The sequence below is a fragment of the Gallus gallus genome, chromosome 20, assembly GCF_016699485.2.
Source record: "Gallus gallus isolate bGalGal1 chromosome 20, bGalGal1.mat.broiler.GRCg7b, whole genome shotgun sequence".
Classification (NCBI taxonomy): domain Eukaryota; kingdom Metazoa; phylum Chordata; class Aves; order Galliformes; family Phasianidae; genus Gallus; species Gallus gallus.
Genome location: NC_052551.1, coordinates 2,986,679 through 3,005,398, shown reverse-complemented (window position 1 = coordinate 3,005,398; position 18,720 = coordinate 2,986,679). Strand labels below are relative to the sequence as shown.

Here is an 18,720-nt window from a genome sequence, read left to right as displayed (position 1 = left end):
CACTTGTAGACCTCTTCCTCCTAGCTGCTGGGGGGCTGCAGGCCTCCATGCAGCTCTGCAGTACTCTGCCTCTCTGTTTGCAGGCCACTTGCTGAGCACTGCAGAGGTGGAGTCAGCTCTGCTTGGGCATGGAGCCGTCTCTGAGGCCGCTGTGGTCAGCCACCCACACCCCCTGAAAGGAGAGTGCCTCTACTGCTTCGTGACCCTGAAAGATGGCCATGACTTCACCAAGAACCTGGCAGATGAGCTGAAAAAACAAGGTAGTAACAGTCAAACAGGTTGGAGGCTGTGTTGCAGAGAGAAGGGCAGTGCTGGGCAGGGAGTGGAGGGGTTAAGGGCGCTTAAACAAGGGTGCGTGTAGTCTGGGGAATGCAGCATGGACAACTGCATCAAGGTGCCCCCTCTGATTAGAGTGCATGGCTGGCAAGGACTAAAATTAGTTCTCCTGGCCTTTGGCTGCTCATGTGATGCCGTCTCTACCTCCTGGGAGCTGACAACAGCAGGGAGAACTTGGGTAGCTTTTGTTTGCAGTGGTGAGCATGGTTCCTGTGGCTCTCCCTGGTTGATTTGGGAACTGTTTGGTTACTTTGGGAGGCAGAAGGGAACATTTGCAAACCTGTTTCCTGCAGCCAGCAGACGCTGGCAGAGCAGGGACTGACCTGCCATGGGACTTTCTTCTCTGCAGGAACACAGTAGGGAATCAATGCTTGCTCTGTCAAAATGGTAACAGTGATTGGTACAGCAATTATTGAGGTCTCTTGGAAATGGAGAGAATGAGAAGTGGAGTGCAGCTGTCTTTGGGAAGATGTGCTGAGCCCTGCACTGTGTGAGCACCAGGCTGCCCTGGGAGCTGGGCTCTGCATGCCTGAACTCAGTAGTCCTGCCAGAAAAACGTGCAAGATCTTCTTGGGCCTATAATGAAGATTTGTATTTTTTTATTTTGCAGTCAGGGAAAAAATCGGACCGATAGCAACGCCTGATTACATCCAGTATGCCCCCAGCCTGCCCAAAACCCGTTCAGGTAAGGCGCCCAGCTACTGTGCTGGGGAGGACCAATCAGTTCCTGCCAGTGGAAAGGAATTATCCCTGAATTGTTTGTTGGGGAACAGCCAAATCCATGGTGAGCAACCCTAGGGCATATGGGATGCTGCAGGTCTGGGCACTGACTCCTGCTAGGGATGCTGAAGAGATCCTAAGTCCTGCTTTCCTTTCATGGTTGTCCTTACAGGAAAGATCACCAGGCGGATACTAAGGAAGATTGCCCAAAATGACAGAGATCTGGGGGACATCTCCACCTTGGTAAACCCGGGCATTATAAACCAGCTTTTCAACGACAGATGTGACACCAAACTGTAGCAGCATGACCTCTCCCTGCTGAACAGAACTGTAGCAGCAGTGTCCTGATGAGCAGGTCCCTCAAATAACCACTGTCTGCCCTGGGAAAGAAACCTTCACCTGTTGAAATTGAATGTACAAATGTTAAGAGATGAAGGAAGGCTGACCCTGGAGAGGCTGTGTCTTGCCAACGTGTTCATGCCTTGGAGGAGTACGTACGTCACATCAGAGATGAGTATCATACATCTGAGGTTTGGCCTCATTCACACAGGGACTTGTGACTTGTGCTCCTCTGTTTTCATCACCTCAATCTTGATTTTAATTGTTTTCTCTTGGGGGGGTGTTGATTAACTTTATGTAGTTGAGGGGCCCTGGTGTCCTTCCCTTAGTGGGAAGGAGCTGCTCTGGTGTCCTTCCCTTAGTGGGAAGGAGCTGGGGGACAGGTTGTAGGGGAAGTGGTACTGAGTTACTCAGTGCAAGCAGGCAAGGAAGGCTCATCTGCCACTGTCTACATGCTGAGTAAGCTTCCTTTTCTACTCAGAGCTACGGGAAAACTTAAAAGCATTCTCACATCATAAGCACAACTGAGTTTTAGTCTTGCATCCACTGTTTTCTAGCTTAAGTCCCATACCTGAAAGGGAATGAAGCAAAGCTTAGGAGCTCTGTGCTTTAGCTGGATTTTTTAGAGCTCTTTGGTACCAGGTTCTGCTGTTGTTATCCATGTAGTGCCAGCTGGTGCATGTTTCCCAGCCTGGAGTCCTTTGCTGGCTGTGGCCATGGTCTGGTTGCTTGCAGCCCAGCTTACATGGGTTCATCCTCACAGAGGCAGCACAGCCAGATGTCCCTTCCGAGGGCTGGGTTGGGTGTGTGCTGCTGGTACCAAAGGAAGCAGGGAACAGAGCACTGCAGAGACACCTTTCCCACTGCAAGCCAACCAAGCATGTGTTACTTCTGCTTAAATCTGGCATGACTTTATGATGATGAGAGAAAACAGTAACTCCAGCCCAAGTCTGAACACCATGAGGGTATTACCAAAGCCAACATTTCCTCATCGCGTTGATTACATTGAACATCAGCCCTGGATCGAGCTGGGAAAGATACCTCCTTGTTATGTCTGCATTGAAATCACACCTGAGCTGTTTGATTTCTACACTTAAACCAAAGGAGAAATGAGCTTTAAAGAGCTTTAATGAGCAGAGCTGCTGCCCAAGTCTCGTTTCTTGCCTGCTGCTCTCACCAGCATGGTACCTGTCTGTGACCTATAACCTCAGTCGTGCCTGTGTCCCACATACCACCCACTGCTCCCTTCCACAGGATTGTGCCACTTCTTTGACGTGAGTTCCTACATCTGTTCTCCTCCTCTGTTACTACTGTTGTGTAATTTTGGCTGGAGACAGCTAGAACTCTATGCAAAATGGAATAAAAATTCAAGAAAACAGAAACAGGCTTAGAGCATGTGTAGGGGTAGGTGCACTGTAAATGTTTGTGTGGTGTAGAGTCCAGGGGGAGACCTCTGTGCCATAACCAGGAACTGTTCTGGAAGCCACAAGTGGTGTGGGACAGACACTCATCCCTGTGTTGGGGTTGAGCACTGACAGTGCTGATGTGGCTGCAGTGGTGTCAGTGATGTTTTTCTCTTTTCCCAAGGCTGTGGCTCAGTCTGTGCTGCCCCTACACTGAGCAGAGGACAGAAGCTCCAGGGCCAGAGCCTGTGCTTTATTTTCTCCCTGGTCCGCAGCCAACATCATTCCACCAAGGTGGACGGAAAGCACCAGACTGTGTGACACCCACGTGTCATCAACGTGTAGGATGGATGCAGGAGCAGTGCCAGGGAGAAAGCAGCACATGTTGCCTCCAGCAGCTCAGAGCCCTGCTCCAGTGCTCACCTCCTGCTCCTCTTACTGCTCCAGCAAAATGCACACCCAAGGACTATGACCAAACTGTTTCTTCCTGGAGTGCATTGTGCCTCACACCTGCAGCTCAGCATTGGCCACCCATACTGGGCTGCAGCACAGGCCACATCTCCAATGCTGCTGCACACACTCAGTTGAACAGAGCAGAAGCTGCCAGGTTGAGGAAGGTACATGAAATGTCCATGCATAGGTGTGCAGCTGCCCAAAAGCCACGCCTGGACCAGGAGCTGAGCTTGGAGTAGAGGTGGATACTGAGGGGCTGCAGTGAGCTCTCAGCTGCCACCACAGCTTGTCAGATCAAACTTGGCTTTGAAGGGACCAAGCTGAGCAGAACTGGCTCCCCACGTGTCACAGCAGTGAGCAAGTGTGTAAAGGAGGCTGTGCCCCCAGCTCTGTCTACAAGACGGAGTTCAAGCAGAGCCCAGAGCAGCCAGCAGCCCTGATGGCTTCACCTGAAATGGAGGACAGAGCTCTGCCAAGAGCAAACCCCCAGAGCCTGCACTCATGCAAGGCTCATGCAAAACATCCATCAAGCTAACCCCACTCTGGGTACAATTTAAGATATGTGTCCTTCTTTGCACAGCTATTCTCAGGCAAAACTGACCCCAGAGCCTTGTTTAGATTCAGCATATGTTTTAATCTCTGGTGGGGGTAATCAACCCCCCCAACTGAACACCAGCCATGGATTGTGGAATCAGCCACAGAACAGAACCACTGTGCAGCAGCAGAACAATGCTTGATTGAGGCACCTGGACCGCAGGCTGTAGGCACAGCCAGCAGGGCATCAGGAACACAGGCATTAGGCCTCGCTGCCGTCACTGAGCAGCAGAGCTCAGGCTGCCTGGGTGCTTCACCAGGGCACTTCCAGGAAGGGGCACTTTGTGTCACACCTGGAGTTGCTCAGCTGAGCAGGGCTGGAGTGGAAGAGGGGTGCGCTGCAGACATGAGCCCGTGGGCAGGAGCACCTGCTGCTCTGTTCCCATTGATTCAGGAAACCCGGGAGATGCATCTTGTCATCCCTCAGTGCTGGTCCCACAGTAAAGCCAAGAGAACGCGCTGACAGTGATGGAGGCTTGGGGAAGCTGCAGCAGGGCAGCTGTCCACGTGCATAGGATCATAAGAAAACTGGAACTGGCACTGAGCAGGGTCACCTCCAGTGCTGCAGCAGCCTCCAAGAGCACACTCCCAACAAATGCAAAACCATTGGCTGTCCCCAGCCCATCCCACCTTGCCAGGTGCACCCTGAGGGAAGCAGCCCTGTGGCAGCCCAGCCCTGTGGGCACTGCACGAGGAGCTCACACCAGGTAGGGGGTGTCCAGCACCGCCACCCCGGCTGCCACCCCACCATCTGCATGCTCCACTGCCTTCGTCCGCAGCAGGTGCCCGGCTGCCTCGTTCAGCACCAGCTCTGTGCCCTGCCTGCAAAGAGAAAGGAGTGGGGAAACATGGTGGAGCAGAGAAAGCCTGCAGCATTTCTCCCATCTGCTGGTAATGCTGCCCTTCTTTGGCTGGGCTATGGTGGCTGGAATGCTCTGCATGGGAGCAATGCTACGCTGTGAATGCTGCCAGAGTGCGTTTGTTTCTAAAAGTTGTAGGAGGGCTTCAATCTATAAGCTATTGAAGTGTTTCTGTGGAGCCTCGATAGAGGGTTTTAAACAAAAGCAGCAGCTACTTAGGGTTGAGCATTGACCACTTCCACCTTCAGCTCTTTCTGAGTGAGGCTGTGTGTAGGTGCTGGGAGGTTTCTCCAGCAGCTGGGGATGGGAAGCTGCAACTCCATGCTGCTGTCACACCAGTAACCACCAGTCTGGAAAGCTGCTGCTGGGCACATATCCCACTCGACACCATCTGTCGCTATCCCTCCATCCTGGAATATCTGCCCTGCTGCTGAGATGTTCCTCTGACACAGGAGCAGGGACAGGAACCACCCCACACTGCACGATACTCACCTGACATAGACACCGAAAATACCAAGCTCTGAGATGCACTTGGAGGCTTTTAGGGGACTGCGTGCCCTCAACAAGTAATTCACTGCTGGCTGCGGCTCGATCTTGTCCATCAGGATGTAGGAGGTTCTCTCGGGGCTGTCTTTGATCCTCTCCAGGACCTGCCTGAGCTCCTCACCATACAGGTTGTTCCCTGAGGGAACACATGGGTCAGGTGCCTGCTCTGCCCTGTCAGCAGTGGGACCTGGAGCTCAGCAGGAGCAGCGCTCCCTCACTGCTGTGATTCGTCCCCATGGGCACAAAGCCACTCCACCCCTCCTCTCACCCCTCCGACCAGGACCAGGAGCCATCACAGGGGATCCTGGACACAGTGTGAACCACACCAAAACCCAGAGGTACCCACTTCAGCTCATACCTCCTCCTTCTCGCTGTGGTTTCAGCACAAACCGCTCAGGGCTGGCAATAGCTGTGGCAGCAATCTGGTCACCCTCTTCACCCTGGAAGACAGATGACAACAACAAAGCATCAGTGAGGAGCAGGAGCTCTTCCAGAGACCTCTCTGAACATGACTACCAGGGGCCCGAGGCCAGCAAAACACAATGTTGTTTCTGAACCAAGGAATTACATCATGCAGGCCAAGTGTGCGTCTCGTCTTCACCCTCATTCCGATCCCACTCACCACATCCAGTGAGTACAGCCCAGCAAATGTTGCTCTGATGCGTTTGACAGCCTCAGCGTGACCAGGCAGCAGCTTCTCCAGCGTCCCTGGGCAGCTCAGCTCTTGCTGCACCTTCTTGGTGCCAGCCAGCTGCGTGGCAATGTCGGGGCACTTCACCGCCCGTGACCTCTCCAGCAGCAGCCGCGCCTCCCAGTTCTGAGACAGGGGGAGAGCAATCAGCCCATCAGCACAGCCAGGCTTCCTCCTCTTGTTTCTGCTCAGCTCTCCGTGTGAGATCCCTGCCTGCTGGGATGGGGACAGCACTCTGATCCCAGCAGAGCTACACCCACGGATCTGCCACAGCCCCTAGGAGCGGCACACAGCGCTGCTCTGCTACCTCCCCCTGTGCCCTGCCATTTCCAGACAGCAGCAAGAGCTGCTCTGTATTGTCCTGCTACTCAGGACAATATCACCTGCTAATCACCACCTAATATCACCTGCTACTACCAGCCCTAATACATAACTGAGGGCAGAAAAAGGTTTGTAGTTCAAGCCTTTAAGTATGTGCTGATCTGCAATAACCTGCATTGCTCAGCAGTGATTCAGTGCTGCAGACAGGAGGTGCCCACAGGAGTGGTGGCTGCAGGAGGAAGCCACCCGCTTTCCTTGCTACAGGAACACCACAGGAGCAGTGGGGACAGGCAGCATCCCAACACCACCCAGGCAGGACTAACCCCACCCAGGACAGGACCATGGGGTGTTACAAACCCCTGCCACAGCTTCTAGGAGCAAGCAGTGGGTGCTGACCTGCTGATTGTAGTTGCTCGGCACGTAGCCCTCTCTGTAGTACACCACTGCTACCTCCTGGCCACCCCTGGAACAGAAAGCAGCAGCCATCAGAGCCAGCAGCTCCTCTGCCCAAAGCCCAGCATGTAGGGGCTGACAGGCCCAGACAGGCAGCGTGATGGGGTTTGCCCTTTCTGCTTCGCCTCCTGAGTTCCTCGAGAAGCAGCGCCTGGGACGTGGGAAGCCCTGCCCTAAGCACAGTCTCCATAAGTCAGGCACCCAGCCCAGGGGCAGGTCAGGAGCTCATTGTTGAGCAGCCTCATGTTCTTGTGGCTGGGAGGGAACAGGATCCTTATCTGAGGGTGATTCCGGGCAGGGCACGGCTGCCAGCATCACGGTACCACACACCCCAACCTCAGCCACACAGCCCAGCAGGGCCACTGCCATGTGACAGCACTCATGGCAAGGGGAGGATGCTCCAGAGGAAGCGCTGCAATACTTCTCCCTTAACCGCCTGGTGCTGACAAGTGTATTCATTAATTAAACGTGGCGGAGGCCCCAAAGGTCAGAGCATGGAAAAAATCTGCCTAACAACAGAAAAAACATTGGCGTGCAACCACAGCTTCCTCTGGGCTCGTGCAGCTCCAAGCACGTTAGCCTGGGGATAGGACAAACGTCACACTTGGCATCAACTGCCTGCGTGGGTGAGAAGCAGAGCGTGCTCAGTGCCAATGCTTCACAGACACGGTGCTTCCTCCTCCAGCACGGGTAACCCAGACCCAGGCAGAGCATCACGTGAAGGGTCAACAGGAAACGTATTGGTGCAAACCTCAGAAACAGCCTGGGTGTGCTGCAGATGTGCATGGAGGAAGAAAGGGCCCTGCAGAGCTCAGAGGCTGTGGTCTGGGGGAGAGAAATGGGGCTTCTAGCTGCAAAAGACCGATGTGTGCGTGCAAAGTCCCACCACTGTGAAAACAATCACGTAATCCCTAAGGGAAGCAGCAGCAGCCTAGGGCACAGAAGAGACCTGCACTCTCAGAAAGCCACTATTTACACTCAAAACCATCCCAATGGCTCCAGCTGAGAGCTGCGTGCCCAGTGCAGAGCCGGAGCGCGCACCTTGCTTGTACTCACACATAGAGCCTCCGGGAGCCATCCAGGGAGCCCTGCTCATACACGTCCCGGAACCGCCTCCTGATGACCCGAATGTTCCTGCAGGAGGAGCGGGGCGGTCACAAGAGGCACACACAGCTCACAGAACAGCCCCGTTTCCAGCACCCAGCCCAAATGCTGCAGGAAGCAGCGCGTGCTGAACACCCCGCGTTCTTCCACCCTCACTTTTCACTTCCAAAAGCTTTTCTAAGAGAAGCCAATGTTCATTCTGCTCTGTCATCCCTGCAGGACAGGCTCACTGCTGGCTTCCCAGCCTGTGGCTGCAGATGCTTTGCTTCCTGGGGAACCTCCTCCCTTCAGCCCTATCGTCCCTCCCCACACAGTGGCACTGTGGCCCTGCAGAGTTCCTGGTGGGGTCGCGGCTCTCCCCCAACCACGCTCAGCCCTGGGGCTCAGCCTCCTCTGACCTCATCTTCCCCAGAGCCCCACAGGTCTGCAGAGCCCTTCCCAGTGGGGCTGAAGCTTCACTAATTAAGCTTTTACTGAAGACCCTCTGCCCAATCCCAAGTTAGAGAGCAGAGAGGACCACTGGTATCCCTGCTCTTCTCCTTACTGGCTTGGCCTGCACCAAAGCCACCCTGGAGCAGCTCTGAGGACCCATGGGTACCAGCCCTGGAGAGCAGTGGCTTTGGTGCTGCTGGAACAGGACGCTGACGAAGGAAAGCTGAGAGACCTCAGGGAGAAGTCTAAGGTAAGGACAGCCCTGCTGCACACCTCGGCATGCCCTCCAACAGGACAGGAACCGGTGACACGTTTTAACTTTAACCTTGCGCAGGTGGCCAACTGAGAAGCAGACAGACTGCTTTACCTGTCCCAAAGCTCATTTTCCACACATCGCTGATCAAAAATATTCCTTTGGGCCTCCTCCACCAGGAACATCACCACGGCACTGGAAGAGACGCACGGGGCACCATTAACGCAGAGATCACTCGCCAGGCTCACCCACCACTGATCTCTGTCATCCAGGCTGCCTGCACGGCTCCCGTGAGCCTCCTGCAGCAGTTCTGTGGCCTGGCACAGAGAGCAGGACCAGCCCCGGGACACCACCACGCACAAAGGAGAAGGGCAGGGAGAGGCCGGGCTCTATCAGGGTCATTAAACCAACAGCACTGTCCAGGAAGTACAGCTGTAAACCATGTACGTGCAGCTCCAGGAGCTGGTAGCACTCACCTCGGTGAGCCGTACAGCTCCCACGCCTTGGCGATGCCCATAGCCAGCCCACGGGCAGGGTCATTGGGCAGCAACCTCGCCGCCTCCTCAGGCTTCCCCAGCACTCTGAGCACCCGCCTGCAGGACAGAAGCAGCTCCAGACCTGGCCCCAGGCACAACGGGTCCGTGCTGGGGCACAGGGCGGGCTGCAGCTGCTCCATACCCATGCACAGCAGCGGTGCGGGAGGCGAGGCCGCCGAAGCTGGCAGCGATGGTGTTGATCTCAATCTGCTTCAGCGCCGGCAGGCTGCCTGCCCCGCAGTCAAACATGTAGTCAGAGCGGTTGATGCCTAAAAACACAGACTGAGACGGAGGGGAGGGAGTGAGGTGGGGCCCCGCACCCACCCAGCAGGGTGGCTCAGCACCACACAGCTGCTCGCTCACTCCCTCCATTCGCAGCGTGATGGGGGAGAGAATCAAAACAAAACAGACCTCGTGGGTTGGGGTAAAACCATCTACTAAGAGAACAAGGAAAAGCATAAATAATTATGACTGTATATAACGTATATAACAAGTGATGAATAAGCAATTGCTCAGCACTCCCAGACTGATGCCCAGCTTGCCCCCAGCAAGTGAATGAGGGTGAAATGAACTCCCACTCCCTTGAAAACTCCTTCCACGTGATGCCATATGGCATGAAATATCCCTTTGGCCAGTTGAAGTCAGCTGTCCTTATTCCCTTCCCTCCCAGCTCCTTGGGCTCTTTGCTGGGAATGGCCTTGGCTCTGTACAATGCCACTTAGCAGCGACCCCAGCCCTGGCTGAGGAGCTCCATGCACCTCTCCCCAATGCACCCACAGAGGGCTGGGGCATGTGGCAGCCCACCCACCCTGCTGTGGCCTACCTGTGCCAGCCCTTCCTCCAGAACCTGCTGGTGGATCTTGAAGAGCCGTGCCGTGAAGTCATCCACCTTGATGGTGCTGGAGGGACAGCAGGACCAGGTCAGTCCCCTCCCAGCACTACAGAGGCACTAGAGAATCCCTGCTGGGGATATTCCTAGCGCAGTGCGTGGGGATGTGGGGCAGAGACAACACAGAGCAAAAGCAAAGGAAGATGACAGAGTTCTGCAGACACAGGGAAGGTCCCAGAGGCATCCCCGTGCCTGCACACACAGCTCAGGGGCTGCATCAGATGCCTGTCCTGGTGGGTCTCTGAGTTTCGTGTGCTGCAGTGCTGAGTGCAACCCAAACCATCCCACCGTGCCCACTACCCACGTCTGTCAGTGCTATACCCCTACATGACTTGAACACCTCCAGGGACAGTGACTGTACCAAGTGCAGTTTGCTCCAATGCGTAACTGTAATTTCTGAGAAAAAAATTCTCCAGATCTTCAACCTGAACTTCCCGTGACACAACATAAGGCAACTTAAGGCTCTGGCAGCAAGCAGCCAGCTGCCGACAAGCGCAGACAAGACCAAAGCAGGCTGCTACAGACAGGACTCGAAGCCTGCAGCTACTTGAATTCACAGCCCCAGTGCCAGCGAAGTGAGAAGCCGCAAGGCTCAGGTACTGGCGAGGCAGAAGTCACTGCAGGCAGCCAACTGCTGGCCCAGGGAGACCTCAAATCGCAGAGACTTGATGGAAATGAACGCCGGGACAAAAAGCCAGCAAAAAAGAGATTCCTGCAGAGGTGATACATGATTCCTACTTAACATTTAGGCTGGATGTTAGGAGAAATACCTTCTCTGAAGGAGCAGGGATGCAGTGGCACAGCCGCCCAGGGAGGTGGTGGAGTCACTGCCCCTGGAGGTGTGAAGAAGTGGCACGGAGGGACGTGCTTCAGTGGGCACGGTGGGCTGATGGTTGGACTGGACGACCTTTGAGGCGTTTACCAACCTTAATGACTTTCTGCAATGATTCCATGACTCCGCGTTCCACTAAATGCAACCAGCAACACGTTACCTGGCCAGGGTGCGCTCCAGGAACTCCTTGTCCCGGCTGATGGCATCCACCAGCAGGTTGAAGTCCCTCTGCACAGCATAGGCCTGCTCAAACAGGGCGCGGGGCACGGCCGAGGGCAGCAGCGTGAAGGGCGCATAGCTCACCACCTGCAGGGGCACGGCGGCAGTGCTTTGGTGGGGGGCTGTGCGGCTCCGGAGGCCGGGGGGGGGGGGACTACACTTACCTCGGAGGCATTGGGCTCAGCATCGGTGCGCATCAGCACGCCCTCCAGCAGCGCCGCGTCCACCGCCACCACTGCTGCCTGCCTCAGGGCTGCCTCATCCCGCAGCACCGCGTCCCACGGCCCCGCCATGCTGCGGCACCACAGGGTCACCCACGGCCCCTGAGCAGCCCCGGCTGGGGGTGAGGAGCGGCAGCGCCTGCCCTGGCCCCACTGGTGGTACCCATCCACCCCACATCTCCACACGGCCACCGTGCCTCGGCTGACGGCCCTGCAGCCCTCTGAACCCCATGACCTGCATCCAGCCCCCTACAGCCCCCCTGCGACCCATGGCCCCCCTGTGGCCTACAGATCTCCTGCACCATACAGGCACCCCGCATCCCAACCCCCCCCCCTTGCATTTTACGTCCCTTCAGTCCCCCACTGCCCGTCTGCACCCCATGGCTCGCGAATCCCTCTTAGCCTCCCTGCACCCTACAGCCCCCCGAGCACCACAGCCACCCTGCACCCCACAGCCCCCCACGGTCCCCTGAGCACCACAGCCATCCTGCACCCCACAGCCCACCAGAGCCCTATAGACCCCTGAACCCCACAGCATCCCAGTCCCCCCGTAGCCCCCCACAGCCCGCACGCCGCGCACCCCAACCCGTACCTGCTTCCTGCGCTCCCGGGCTGCCCCGCCTTCTTCACGGCGATTGGACAATAGCCTGGCCCCGCCCCTAAAAGCCAGACGATTGGCAGCCCCACCGACCTATCAGCGTGGAAAAAAGCGGCCAGGGAGGAGGGCGGGGCTTAGAGCGCGCATGCGTGCTTGGCACGGGGGGGGCGGGGCAGGGCGGCGTGTCTTTGTGCCCCGGCTGGTATGGGGGGGCTTCGGGGGGTGTGTTGTGTGTGTGCGTGGGGTACAGGGCGTGTTGGGTGCATAGGACACATTGTGTGCAGGACATGTTGGGTTTAGGATGCACTGTGTGTAGGGTGCTTTGGGTATAGGGCGTGTTGGGTGTAGGGCATGGTGGGGGGGGATGCGTTGGGTGTTGGGTGTAGGATGGGATGGGTGTGGGCCGCCTTGGCTGCACGCAGGCAGCAGCGCTGCCCTCTCAGTTCTCACTCCTGGCAGAGCCCGGAGTCTGCTCTGCTCCCCGCTTGCTGTGAGAGTAAAAGGAGGACGTGGCAAGCTGGAGTTGCTAATCAAAGCATTGCAAAGTGCACTCCAGTTTCATTTCAGGAGAGCTGGGAAAGGTGCTGCCGTCTTCACAGCGCCCAGGACGAACGCAGCTGCTCAGGCTGGGAATGCTCTTTTTGTAGGGCGCTCTGCGTTGCCTTCTGCTCCCCTTTCCACATTCAGTCCGGACAATGGGATCTTTCCTCGGTCACCCCGGGCGGATGCGGGATGGGTTGCCCAGAGGGGTTGTGGATGCCCCATCTCTGGAGGCGTGCAAAGCCAGGTTGGATGTGATCCTGGGCAGCCTGATCTAATGGCTGGCAGCCCTGCCCGTGGCAGGGGGCTGGAGCCAAGTGATCTTTGAGGTCCGCTCCAACCTGAGCCGTTCCATGAGCAGCACACGCAGATAGCCCATAATCTCTGCTGCAGCGCGACGGAGCCGCAGTGCAGCTTGGAGGAGGTTAAGTGATAAAAAAATATGGCAGACACGGTAAGTATTTGGCATGTTCCATGCAACAAAAGATGAACAACAGCAACTGGGACGTTATCTTTATTTGCTAAAAATAGAGTCCTGCAAAGTTGAAAAGAAAAGCGCTTTATGCCTGTAAACCTCTCCTGTGGCTTTATCAGAGCCTTCCAAGATTTATGTGGCTTTACCGGAGCCTTCCGTGATGAGCTTCGTGGCTTTGGGGTGCCGTGTCTGCACTCAAAGGCTGCCCAGGGTTCAGACAAGTGGAACTCAATACAAATCAGCTTCAGCAAGGAGGGAATCAATGGCTCTGAGCCAAAGCTGCTTTTCTTGTTCCCCTCAGCGGAGGGTCCATCCCCAGCAGCCCCATACCGAGCCCGCGATGCCCGCAGCGTGCCCAGGTGCTTGGGATGCGAGCACAGCGCAGTGCAGGGTGGGCAGGGAGCTGGTGGCTGTGAGCTGGCCGTGCTGCTGAGGTATGCAGGCATTTGATACCGTGCAGCTGCCAGTGCTCGCCGAGCCGCTGCCTTCCCAGCAGTGCTTGTCCTGTGTGCTCGCTTCCCCTGGTACCCTGTTAAAAAAAAATCCCCTCATTCTGCCTCGCTGCAGTTCCAGCTGCAGAGATACCAACTCGTGGGGTTTTGGCCAACGCTGCTGTATCTTGAGATGTTTGCATGCCGGTGCTGGAACACATTTTGCAATGGAGTAGCAAGGGAGCCACTGGTTTGACCCTGCGAGGAGAGGATGATGTGATGTTCCACACCAGCTAAATAGAGGCAGAACAATAGGGCTATTTTTGTGGATGGAACTCGCAGGGCTCCCCAGGGAGTCCAGCCCCCTCGCTGGCCCATCCTGCTAGAGGAAAACAAGGCAGAGCTCCTGCACCCTGCCTTCTCCGTCATAGGAATACCAGCTTGAGCAAGGGCATGAAAGAAATCTATTGTCTCCGAGGCTGCATTTCAATGTGAAATGCTCTGCTAAGGCCAGCAATCTTAAACCCTCCACACGTGTGCCTATTGTTTGAAGTGCAGAACAATTGAGGGGTGCTCTCATGGGCTAAAGATAGCAATGCAGCTGGTGCTGTCCTTTTCCCTGTAACTGAGAATAAAACAATGCCCAAGTATTGTCTGCATGACTGGAGCGATGACATTGGACTCTCTGCCAAGGGAGCATCTAAAAGATCAATGAAACCCGAGTTATTTATAAACGAGTAGTGTCATTTCTTCCCCAAAGTAATTTCACTTCCTTAGCTCTTCCACCAGGCCTTTCTGTGCCGTGGAGCAGCCATGGAGTGAGGTATAAATAGCACTGAACCGGGCTGTGAGTGATCCAGTGGGACCTGGAAAACCAAACCATCCCCTTCCACCTGAGGTTGGCTGTGCTGTCACTGCCCAGAGTGGAGCACAAGCTCCAGGATGGGGATGTGCACACATGCCCCCCAGCAGCCTGCCCTGGACCATGGCCATGGATGCTCATCCCCTTCTCCTTGGCTCGCCAGCAGCCACCACACTGACCATGTATAGGATTGTAGAATAGAATCATGGAATCACTAAGGTTGGAAAAGACCACTAAGATCTGGGCTAACCAATCCACCACCACCACGCCCTGTAAACCGTGTCCCCAAGTGCCACATCTACCCTTTTCTTGAAAACCTCCAGGGACAGTGACTCCACCACTTCCCTGGGCAGCCTGTCCCAATGTCTCACCACTCTTTCTTAGTGGACCCATTGACCCAGGGTCCCTGCAGCACCAGGATCTGCTCCCCGGGCTGCTTTCTGGGAGGTTTATTTCACTCAGCAGCCAACAAACAGGTGACAGTTCAGGCTGTGTCCAGTTCTGCTGCTGCACAGGTTGCTCAGGGTAGCCCCATAGCCCAAAAGGCCGTGGGACTTTCCTGGTCCCAGGGGACTTGTAAAGGAAAGCTGCTTTCTGCAAGCTGCTGTCCTACCAGGGTGCATCCAGACTGGAAACCTGGAATTAGGCATAGACACCAATCTGGAGAAATAAAAGCTCAGCTTGGATCCCAGGATGGAGCAGGGTGCACCAACTGTGGGGGACAGCAGCAGCCCCTCAAAGTGCTGTGGATACTGAGCAAAAGCTGGGAGGTGCCACCAGACATTTCTGGGTCTTCTGTCACCCAGCCAAGGTGCTGTGAGTGTGTGTCCTCAGCACAAGCCTGGGCAAGACCCTGCCACAGCCTTTTGCGTGGGTCTGGGACACCAGCAGATGTGAAGGATCTGCTTCCCTGGCCAAGAAGGAGAAGTCCTGGCTGGTCACCACCATCTCCTTCTGTCTTCACCAGGTCAGGGCCTGCTTGGCAACCTGCAGTGAGCCATGTTCCTACTGTGACCATGTGATGGGCCACAGTGATGTAGGGAGGTCTGCTGTAGCATGGGGACATGCAGGAATATCACTCCCTTCCAGGTGGCAGCAGTCTTAAGGAAGAGCCAAGCCTACCAGGTCTCATGAAAAGCTCCCATGGTTGTTGCCACTTGGTCTTCAACAATCATCCCTTGTCATGAGATGAGCTGAGTTTGATCAAGCATGAGGCTTGCTGACCAAACACAGTAAGGGGGGAAAGAACTACGCAGTGCCTGAGCACGCAGCAAGCAGAAAACTGGGCTGATGGGCTAGGAGAGCAGAGCCACAGCTTTTGTGAAGCCAAGGAAACAAATGCTGAGGCCATGCAGCACATCCCAGTGCAGCACACCAATTCCATCAGCTCAGCTCATCAGCACGGCTCTGATGGAGCTTCCCATGGAGCAACGAGGATGTGCGGGGAGCAGAGGGAGCAGGGGCTGAGCAGCTGTGTGCTGTGGGCTCAACATATGTCCTGTCCCACACTGTGCAGAAATGTGTTGGAAATCATGACCAAGGCAGCTCTCGGACCTCATTTTCAACAGCTGCTGTGTGCCAGGACCTGTCCTGGCAGCCAGCTGCAGTTGAGGTGTTATTAAGTGTTCAGATGAGTGGGGCAAGAGGCTCTTTTCTCTCTTTTTGAAATGCATTGCCAAAACCTCAAGCATCTTCACTGAAGTCAGCTCACACATTCCTGTGATGTTTGCAGCGTTCAGTACAACTCTTGCTGTTAAACAGATGCTGGGTCTTTCGGTGGCCATCCATCCGGAGAAGAAAGTCCCTATAACCTCAGAGCTGGGAAAATCAAAGTGAACAAATAAAACTCTCCAGTTCTCCCTGTCTCCAGGTGATCTTGCTGTCTGTGCCTGAATGGGACCTTTCCAGAACTCTGCTTGCAAATTCTGGCCCTATTTATCAAGTCATGTTTCTTCCAGGTACATTCTCAGTCCTGATAGTCATTCTGGATATTCATTTCTTGCATGCACTGGAAGCACCTCTTGCTGTCCAAGTCTTTTGCCACAGCAAGCAGCAGCAACTTCACCTATGTTCCCAAAGGCTTTTTGGTGTAAAAGTGCTTTGCAGGGCAGGCGTTTGCTTTGGAGGGAGCCTTGCAGCCCCAGGCTGACTGGAGGGATGCTGTCGGGTGGCAGTGCTGGGCTGTCACCCCCGCCTGTGCGCAGACATTCCCTCTGGATGGAAATATGCCCGAAATAGCCCTTCTGCAGATTGTCTTTATCTAAACAGCCGCCTTCGCGCTCCTCTCCCGTGCATTTCAGGGAGCTGATAGCGGTGATATGTTAAGTGTGGAAACCTCTAGCAAACTGCCCAACACGGAGAGTAATTCTCCTTCCAGCCACTTATCGGAGACTGCTAATGGGAAGCATTCCTCCCGTGGGGTCAGAGAGCAGCAGGGGGATCACCTGGGGGTGGCTGAGCCCTCCAGCACCCCGTGGATCTCTGGGTCCGGCGAGGAGCTGATCTGACTGCAAAACACTCAACAGTTGGGTGCTGGTGGTGTCCCAGCCCATGGGGAGACACTTATCCAGCCTGAGGAGCCCCATTCTCATCCATCATCTCACAGGATGCCAACATGTCAAGCAGAGAGCTACGGAAGGAAAAACGAGGGTGCCTCAATGGCTGGAGAGATGTTCACATTGCTGAGGATGGCTGTGGAGAGCTGTGGGCTGGCCAAGCAGACTGATAGCCTAAAGCAATTCCTCTCCACTCCAGCTATAGCTGTGGGCTCTTCACTGTGCCCGTGGGGTTCCACGGGAGCTGCCGCCCTGCAGGGGATGTTGCTTTGCACCTGTCTGAGCAGGGCACAGCTCAGGCCTGGCCAGCAATGTGAGGATGAGCTTCCTACCACCCTGAAAACCACATCACAAAGGCCAGCTCCGAAAACACCCAAACCCACAGGAAGTGCATTTCAGCAGCTGCCTAAGTGACCATTCCACATTTCCCTTTCTACAGATCTGCTTGGCCTTTGATGGACCCTGCTGGAACATCTTCAAAGAGGGAGAGAAACTAGGGCGAACAGAAGGAACTGCAGAAGGAATCTCCAAAAATAAAATCTCTTTAAAGATAAGGCAGGGAGGGGGTGAGCAGAGCACGGGATGGGTACGTGCCCTGAGAAGAATGTGCAAGGCTTGGGCAGCTGGTAGGCCCGGGCCAACAGCTCATCCCACTGCCGGGGCACTCGTGGCAATGGTACCAAAGGCCTTGGGCCCCTCCAGGGTGTGGGTGGAAACCCGACTCCGAGCCCAGGACAAAGCAGAAGACCACCAGGGTGACCTCAGAGGAACCCGTGGTCTACAAACGCCTGCTGCTCTTCCTGACATGGCAACGCTGCTGTCTTGGCAAGATTTAATGCCTCTGTGACACTGTGGCCAAATGGGATCTTAGGGTCGGTGTTTCCTCGATGGTTTCCCCAAGGGAGGTGCAGAAGTCACATCGTAGAGTCCAGCTCTGCATCAGCTGCTCCCAAATCCTGACAGAGTCGTGGGCTTCTGGCCACCAGCCTGGTGGGAGGGTGCCCACATGGGACACGGCGTTGGGGGCCTGTGGTAGACTGCTCTACCCCGATGGGCTCCAAGTCATCTCGTTAGTGCCAAAAGTACATGCCTACAGACTCCTACCATTTTAATTCATGGTGAAGACTGGTACCGTGCAAAGCCCTTACATTACACTGTGCAGTTAGTGAAAGCAATGCCAATCCCTCCCCTCCACTGGGGCTCAGACCACAGGGACAGGTCTGCAGTCCTCTTCCATCACTCCGGAGTCATTTTAATGGGTTTGTTTGTCATTTCTGTGTCTCCAGGACAGGACCATAGGAGTGGGGAGCCAAGGGACAGTTCAGCACTGATGCTCCCCCTGCGGAGGAGGGGGATAGCAACCAGCTGTCCCCAGCCAGACTCCATTCCCATCACTTCTCTGGTTAGAGACTCGCTTCCATCTTTGGAGACTGCCTGCTTCCATGGTGGCAAGGTGGTTTGAACTAAGTTCATGGTAGTGCTGTCAGGACAGAGCTGTGCTTTGGGTGGTGATCACTGCACTGCCCGTGGAGTCTTTGGGGCCAGCCTGGGTAAAATGATATGGGGGAAACTCCGCAGCCCCTCTGTACAGAGGGATTTTTAATCCTTCCTAGACAGGAACCAGGCTCCCTCATTGAGGTGAGTATGCTTTGGGAGCAGGATTTGGGCATTTAGTGATGGACAGAATCCTCCCACAATCAGTCCCTGGCAAAACCATTACATTTCACTTACCCGTAAAGCAAAGTTGTGACTTTTGGTGCCAAATGGGAAGGGTCTGGGTGAACCAGGCAAACCCTTGGGGAAGGAGGCAAGTGGGAAGGTAGTAGGGGCCAGCCCTGAGCCCCTTGCCCTGGTTCTCCACTCCTGGGCTGTTTGATGAGGAGCGACTGGACCAGCGCTGAGCCAGAGGTTCGGGTGCGCCGGCCCAGGGAGGCAGAAAGGAAAGCTCTCAGTGCTGCAGTCCTTGCTGGTTTGCAGAGCTGCACTGCCTGCAGGGACTGCAGTCCCTCTCTCTGCCTTTGTGCTCGCATGACAATACAGGAGTAAAAATAACCAGG

The 18,720-nt window shown here is 55.4% G+C and overlaps 2 protein-coding genes across 14 annotated transcripts in view; one reads left to right on the top strand and one right to left on the bottom strand.

Annotated features, from left to right (window-relative positions):
- The window catches only part of ACSS2 (acyl-CoA synthetase short-chain family member 2), a 31,850-nt gene extending 29,073 nt beyond the window's left edge, over positions 1-2,777 (top strand). For 6 of the 12 annotated variants that reach the window (XM_040650801.2, XM_015296792.4, XM_015296791.4 and 3 more), the window contains 3 exons: positions 84-260; positions 947-1,021; positions 1,229-2,777. In XM_040650801.2, coding sequence (XP_040506735.1) covers positions 84-260; positions 947-1,021; positions 1,229-1,356 — 380 coding nt within the window. In that variant the 3' untranslated portion in view covers positions 1,357-2,777. Of the gene's footprint in view, positions 1-83; positions 261-946; positions 1,121-1,228 lie in introns of all 12 variants that reach the window. The other 6 variants (XM_040650799.2, XM_025142424.3, XM_025142423.3 and 3 more) reach the window with 1 other exon arrangement.
- Positions 2,778-3,864: 1,087 nt separating this feature from the next.
- On the bottom strand, positions 3,865-11,824 carry GSS (glutathione synthetase). Of its 2 annotated transcripts, none has more exons than XM_025142428.3 (13): positions 11,795-11,824; positions 11,146-11,304; positions 10,923-11,068; positions 9,865-9,940; positions 9,184-9,323; positions 8,982-9,098; positions 8,620-8,700; positions 7,773-7,850; positions 6,660-6,726; positions 5,874-6,068; positions 5,610-5,691; positions 5,198-5,387; positions 3,865-4,667 (listed from the first exon to the last, which is right to left on the bottom strand). In XM_025142428.3, the coding sequence occupies exons 2-13, from the start codon at positions 11,272-11,274 to the stop codon at positions 4,544-4,546; spliced, it is 1,425 nt and encodes a 474-aa protein (XP_024998196.2). In that variant the 5' UTR covers positions 11,275-11,304; positions 11,795-11,824; the 3' UTR covers positions 3,865-4,543. The 2 variants fall into 2 exon arrangements, with proteins under 2 accessions (XP_024998196.2, XP_425692.4); XM_425692.8 differs by having other exon boundaries at positions 11,146-11,275.
- Positions 11,825-18,720: the final 6,896 nt, after the last annotated feature.

What these genes read in the sequence shown, in the direction of transcription:
- GSS (XM_025142428.3), bottom strand. Translation starts at nt 11,274, where the DNA reads ATGGCGGGGCCGTGGGACGCGGTGCTGCGGGATGAGGCAGCCCTGAGG. An exon ending in CGCACCGCTGCTGTGCATGG is followed by an intron (nt 9,099 to 9,183) that starts GTATGGAGCAGC and finishes TCTGTCCTGCAG; the next exon opens with GCGGGTGCTCAGAGTGCTGG. An exon ending in GGCTCCCGGAGGCTCTATGT is followed by an intron (nt 6,727 to 7,772) that starts GTGAGTACAAGC and finishes TTTCTGTTCCAG; the next exon opens with GGGTGGCCAGGAGGTAGCAG.